Consider the following 7,152-nt stretch of genomic DNA (forward strand, 5'->3'; position numbering starts at 1 on the left):
TTTTAGAAATCTTACTGATCCCCAAACTTTTGAACAGTATACAATCAGCACTTAAATCAAACAATCCCCACATAAATTATTATACATCAAAGATCTCAAGGAGCACATGATATGCTGAAATAGAGGACAGTCTCAGTAAGTCTCAGGTCTGCCTGAGGGCAAGAAGTACTGGTTATCTGACAGAAAGGGCACTGCAGAGGTCTGGTATCCATCCCATGGAGGAACGCTGTCATGAAGTGGGTTCCTCTTCTGTCTGGCTCTACAGTTTTGGAACCAAACCTACAAGAATTCAGTACTAGTGGTTACATTTTTTTGAGTCACTAGAAACTTGAGCCTATAAATGTTCTGTACCTGTATGACTCTTCTGCTCAGCCCAGTCATCTCTGCCAGCCTCTGCAGAGTCTGTGCATCAGGGTTCTTGTCTTGGATAAAGTGGGTTTGCATAATCTGTATAAAGCAAATACACATGCAAGCCCAATCTGATATGCACAGATTTATGAGTAGTACACATTCATTTGTGGTTTAGGATGTATCCTTAGACTTAAAAAAACATTCAGAAGCACATGAATACAGTTAGCTGTTACAGTCCGTTTTACCACAGGTAGAAAAAGCATCTGAAGTGTACCTGTAGCTGTTCTGAGGTGAATGACGTACGAGGTCTTTTAGGCAGCTTCGGGGGATACTGTATGACTCTGTACAAATCATTTCCTGTTGTGATACAAATAGCCTCATGTTTAATGTTCTTACTACTTAATATGCAAGATATTGTTTTAATGTCCTTTTCCGTTGGTGTTATCTATGAAATAAAATGCAAACAAAAATTACCATTGTCTGACATGGGCTGTAGGTTCAGCATTATGTCGTAGTGAATGCGACAGAGAACCTGGTTCTCCATCAAGCCGAACTCCTCCCCTGTAGAAAGCTGCCTTTTACAGAAGAAGCAAGCGAAGCAGGTGAGATGATATATGCCGTTCCCTGCCCTCCGAACCCAGTCGTTTGCACTGACTTGATGGCCACATCGGACACATATGCCAAAAGTACTGAAAAGAACATGTATTATTTTCATGCCGTTTATTCATCATTCTGTAATCACAACATTTGTCACAATAATTTATTTTAAGAGTTTTCAGAACTTCAGTTTTCTCAGTTTTCTTTTTCTTCAGTAATATAATTCAGGTTGCTGTTTGTAACACTTTCATTTCATGTTTTTTTTTTTTTTTTTTTAAATAAGGACATTTAGTGAAAGTGCTGATATTAAAGCTTTATTATAAGTTAACATATTATATTATATTATATTATATTATATTATATTATATTATATTATATGCCTAAATTAAGATCAAATGTTTTTTAAACCTTTTACCTTTTATGTACTAAAAGTTTTCTGTTTATTATAAAATTATCAAATACAGTACAATTTTATAAGCACTTGCAGTATTGTTGTCAACCAACACACAAGAAATGTAACTAAATTATGAAAATCCCAAGAAATGGAGGAAAGCTTGGGGTGGAAAAGATTAAACACTTTACCTGTTATAATCCTTTCTACAGAAAATCTCTTTATTTCTGATAAAGCAGCTGTTGTGGTGACCCAAGGAAACTGCGCACACCGAGCACTGCAAACATTTCAGGTGCCACGTTAATCCATTCACCTGCGAGACAATATAAAAACGCTCAGTAATATTTTTATTTGTCGTATTAATTTAATATAGTAGTCTTAAGAGCACATTATATGTATTATCACTTATCTTTCTCCGTCATTGTGAGGTTCATACCTTCAGCACTTGTCGGTCCACAATTTCTGTCCCGCAGCGCGCGCATATGAATGAAGACGATATCGATGAACACCTTGATGTCAAAACAGGTCCTTTCTCCATTAAACTCCGACAATGATGGTTCGACTTTGGAAAAATAAATTTATAATACCCAAGTTAAAATATATTTCGTAATAATTAAGTTAAAATAAGTGAAAACATAATTAATTCCATCTATTTACCATTTCTGTGCGCGAGGATAGCCTACTTGAAGCGATGAGGAGACTGGGATTTAAGACCCGTGTCACCAAATACCACTCACACAAATCCTGAATATGGAAGCTAATGCTACACTTAGGTCCAATTATATCAGAATTATCGATCTTAACCTCTAAGCCCTTCAGAATTGTTATCATGTGCCATATAATAAGAGAACAGCGAAAGTCCATAATTAGGATGACTTGAAAAGTTCAGGATTGGAGACAGCCAGAGTGTACATTTCATCTGTCAGTCAAAGGCAATAAGGCCATCATCAAAGAACATAGACAGGAAATTCAATACAAACATTTTGTGGCATTTACCAGCCAGCACTTGACATGGTTTAGATGGTTTAGAAAAAAAAAATGCTTAACGTTAAAATCGTCTTTTTTTTTTTTATAATTTTTATTCCATTTTAATACATTTATATTATTTTATACGGTGTATTTCAAATATCTGTGAGAGATTTGGTTGTAGACCTCTTTACTGTCAAAATATCTTTAATTAATAGACTTCAAGAATTGTTGAAATGACTTCTTGTTACAACCAACCTCAGTAACTTTCCAGTAACGTTTCTACTTTAGCATATGAGAGTGGGGATGGTTGCAACACTTTTTGCATTGAGTTTTTTCAGAGACTGTTTGTATTGGAAAGCCAAAACGTACTCGGTTACTAACGTAACCTCGGTTCTCTCTAGAAGAGGGAACGAGTACTGCGTAATATCTTACGCTAGGGGAAAATCTCTTTTCCACGAGATATTGAAGCCAAAAAATTATCCTTAATTTTGTAATAATGCAAAACGCGTTGCGGCAGCATGCAGACATAGGCGAGACAGCTCGCGCGCCCATTGGTTGCCCTGCGGCAACTGCAGCACCCTATCAAGAGAGGCCCCTCATGATGTCATGTCCAATGAGGGCGCTTCGCGCCCACTACGTCACGTCCCGCCAAAACGGGTGTGGCTTAGGCTTATAAATATAGCTCGATAGGCTGATCGAATCTGGTTTTTCATTGCCGAAGCGAACCAGAGCGTGATGCATGCACGGCAAGATACGCAGTACTCGTTCCCTCTTCTAGAGAGAACCGAGGTTACGTTAGTAACCGAGTACGTTCTCTTACGAGAGGTCTCTCGTACTGCGTAATATCTTACGCTAGGGGAACACAATGCAAAACGCCGTGCGTGCTGAGATCCAACACCAAAGTCCCAAGGGCAGGTGCCCGGGGCTCATATAGTGCATGATCACCAGGGACTCGCAGAGAGTCCGGGAAAGAGGGGCTAGAACAGCATCATTTCCATAATAAGTAGCGTCCTATTAGGAGGCAATTATATCAAGTGTTCCACACAGCCAGGGCGAAAACTCAGCCTGAACTGATGAATAATAAGGGTCCTATTAGACCAAAAACAGCTTAGCCTGCAAGGCGGGAACTTCTAGGTTATAGAACCTAATAAATGTAGACGGGGAGGCTCAGCCTGCCGCTGTACAGATATCTTGCAAGGCAATCCCGCTAGACCAAGCCCATGACGAGGCCATGCCTCTCGTGGAGTGCGCTCTGACACCTAATGGGCACTGTAGGCCCTTAGAAGTGTAAGCCAGCGCTATAGCATCAACTATAGGCTCTGTTTCGACGCAGCTAGTCCCTTAGAACGTCTGCTGAACGAGACAAAGAGGTGCTCCGTCTGTCTGAAAACAGACGACCGAGACACATAAGCCCTTAAAGCCCTGACAGGGCAAAGGAAGCTCGCGTCCTCTTCCTCATTAGAGACCGGCAAGGCTGACAGGGAAATCACCTGTGCCCTAAACGGTGTGTTGAGGGATTTAGGAACGTACCCGTGCCTTGGTTTGTGTATGACTTTCGAGTCATTAGGCCCAAACGCGTTGCGCTCACTGAGAGCGCTTGCAGGTCCCCTATACGCTTTACCGAAGCGAGAGCCAGAAGGAACACCGTCTTGAGCGACAGGTGTTTGATATCTATCGATTGGATTGGCTCGAATGGGGCACCTTTCATGGCTTCCAGAACCGTAGAAAGGTCCCACACGGGGACTGAGGGAGGTCTGGGAGGATTTAACCTCTTAGCTCCTCTAAGGAAGACCAGATCATTCCTTCCCAGTGACTGGCCAAGCATCGGTTTAGTAAACGCTGCTATGGCCGCCACATAGACCTTGAGCGTGGATGGGGTTCTGCCCTTATCCAATAGCTCTTGCAGGAAGGAGAGAACCTCCGTCACCCCACAGTCTGGGGGTGATATGCCACGAGCTGTGCACCAGCTAGAGAACACAGACCATTTCGAGGAATAGAGCCGTCTGGTAGACGGGGCCCTAGCCTGTATGATCGTGTTTAGCACTCCCTCCGGGAGGTTAGCGGGTACCTGTTGATGGCCCACACATGTAGGGACCACAGCTCTGGGCGAGGATGCCAGATCGAGCCCTTGGCTTGAGAGAGGAGGTCCCTCCTCTCTGGTATTGGCCATGGGGCAGTGCTCGTCAGCTGCATCAGAGCTGGAAACCAAGCCTGGTTCTTCCATAACGGAGCCACCAGTAGCACTGAGCATCCACTTTCCCTGATCCGCACTAGTACCTGAGGCAAGAGCGTGACGGGGGGAAAGGCATAGAGCGGGCAGCGGGGCCAGACGTGGGCCAGCGCATCCCTGCTCTTGGAAAAAAACTCCGGACAGTGAGCGTTTTCTTGGGACGCAAACAGGTCTACCTTCTCTCTGCCGAATGTCTTCCACAGCAGTTGGACTGTCTGCGGGTGTAGGGCCATGAGACCCAGCATCCTCTGAAACTTTCTGAGCGGGACTACAGTGCCGCAGCGGAAGGTTTTCGTCAGGCGCTGAATATCCAGTCTGCGCTGCGGCGATAGCTGTGCTGTCATAGACAGCGAGTCCAGTTCTGTGCCCAGAAAAGATATTCTCTGACTGGGAGACAGTGAACTCCTCGCCCAATTGACTTTGAGACCCAGATCCTCGAGATGTTCGAGTAATATGGTCCTGTGTTCTATAAGCTCTGAGTGTGATCGAGCTAGAATTCAATTCAATTCAATTCAATAAATTTATTGCCATGTCAACAAGTTGATAGGAATTTGTCTTGGTACAACTCTCAGACGTAAATAACCTAAAAGACAAGCATCATAAGTACAAAAAAAAACAAAAAAAAAAACAGACAATGTTCACCAACAATACCCAGCAAACAGTAGGACATTAGACCAAAACCCTGCAGAAAAAAGACAATACCCCTCGGCAGAGAAAGTGCACAGTGCATACAGTGATAAAGTGCTGCTAGCAGTCAGTGCAAGTTCAGATGTCTGATAGCCAGAGGGTAAGTGATGTCTCTGAAACGTGATGTGGAAGTCTTAATGCTCCTACATCTTCTTCCTGATGGAAGGAGATTAAAGAGATGGTGAGCGGGGTGAGAGTGGTCCGCTATGATTTTTTTAGCCTTTCTGATTATTCTGGTGGAGAAAAGTGAAGAAAGTGAAGGGAGACTACAGCCTATAATTTTTGATGCTCTGCGTACTACTCTTTCCATCCTAGCTTTGTCCTGAGCAGTTGTGTGACCGAATCAGCACAATAGAATTGTGCCATTGAATTGAATAGAATCAGCCAATCGTCCAAGTAATTCAACACTCGCATTCCCCGAAGTTTCAGGGGTGCGAGCGCAGCGTCCATGCACATCGTGAATGTACGGGGTGCTAGGGACAGGCCAAACGGCAGGACTTTGTAATATGCCTGGCCCTCGAAGGCGAATCTCAAGCTCAGAGCGAAGGGGGTCTGTACAGCAAATATTTTCTGGTACCGAAAAAAGACGGGGGTCTCAGACCCATTCTGGATCTAAGACAGCTGAACAAAGTGCTTTCAAAGCGCCGGTTCAAAATGCTCACAACCAGGAAAATCCTCTCGCAAATTCGCCAAGGGGACTGGTTTATGTCAATAGATCTGAAGGACGCGTATTTTCAAATACAAATAGCGTCACGTCACAGGCGATTTTTGAGATTCGCCTTCGAGGGCCAGGCGAATAATAACGAGGGCTCATTATAAAAAGAGGCTACTCGCTGCAATTCGCTCGGCGTCCCCGCCTTTACGCGGCGCGAACCGAAACTACGGTGAAAATAGAAGTAGCACATCTACTTCGTGCCCCTTTGCTCAACAGTTTCGCTATTTCAGCACGAAGTAGATGTGCTACTTCTATTTTCACCGTAGTTTCGGTTCGTGCCGCGTAAAGGCGGGGACGCCGAGCGAATTGTAGCGAGTAGCCTCTTTTTATAATGTTCAGCACCCATTCTGACACCCCGGGGAGCTTTGCCCACGCATCCGCATGAATAGCTAGGGGTTGAATGAGATCTGGGCTCTGGTCGCGACATGGTGGCGACCGGAGAGCTCCGGTATGCTGTAACAGAGATTTATCTGGGTCGCCATAAAAACGGCGTTTGTGTGCAGGCAAGCGGGCTGTAGTACCGGCTTGTTTTCTGCAAAATACACTGGAACAGTCGCATTTTCTGGAACTGAACGAGCGGGAAGTTTTGGTGTAAGTCTGGCCGCAGCGGGACTTGAACACCGTCATTTTCCTAGGCGGGCTAGGAAGACTTTGAGGCCTCGGGCTTTATTTCGATCTTAGGCCGGGGCCCACGCGAAGGGGGGCGGCGGCCAGCAGAGCGAGAGCACGGTCTCGGGTCCCAGGCTTGTCGACTCTGTGAAGCGGCAGCGGTGGGCTGCGGCTGCGGCTGTGAGCTTCAAGCAGACGGCTGTTTTGAGCGACCTGCAGCGGAGCTGGAGCGCTTAGGCAGAAAATGTTTCATGGCTTGTGATGTTTTCTGCACCTCAGCGAATCTATCCGCGAAATCTTTGACGGATGATCCAAAGAGGCCAGCAGAGGAGATGGGAGCGTCGAGGAACGCAGCGCGCTCTGAGTCCGACATCTCGGAGAATGTAAGCCATAAATGTCTCTCAGCCACGGTGAAAGAGGCCATGCTCCGCCCTATGGCCTGTGCAGCGGACTTGGTGGCGCAAAGAGCTAGGTCCGTAGCGCTCCTTAGGTCCGGCACGCTGATAGCTTCCGGTCCTTCCTCGTCCAGTTTACGGAGAAGGTCGGCCTGGAAGATTTGCAGGATAGCCATAGAATGTAGCACAGATACAGCTTGCCCGGCGG

At 45.5% G+C, this 7,152-nt stretch overlaps 1 protein-coding gene across 1 annotated transcript; it reads right to left on the reverse strand.

Moving 5' to 3' along the window:
• Positions 1-132: 132 nt before the first annotated feature.
• lhx6b (LIM homeobox 6b) lies at positions 133-6,922 on the reverse strand (the record flags this gene model as incomplete). The annotated part of the gene is made up of 8 exons (XM_079872333.1): positions 133-279; positions 352-447; positions 626-708; positions 826-1,040; positions 1,531-1,652; positions 1,776-1,848; positions 4,377-4,585; positions 6,824-6,922. The coding sequence occupies 8 exons, from the start codon at positions 6,920-6,922 to the stop codon at positions 133-135; spliced, it is 1,044 nt and encodes a 347-aa protein (XP_079728459.1).
• Between the last annotated feature and the right edge of the window lie 230 nt (positions 6,923-7,152).

Source organism: Squalius cephalus (assembly GCF_949319135.1).
Source record: "Squalius cephalus genome assembly, chromosome: 5".
Classification (NCBI taxonomy): domain Eukaryota; kingdom Metazoa; phylum Chordata; class Actinopteri; order Cypriniformes; family Leuciscidae; genus Squalius; species Squalius cephalus.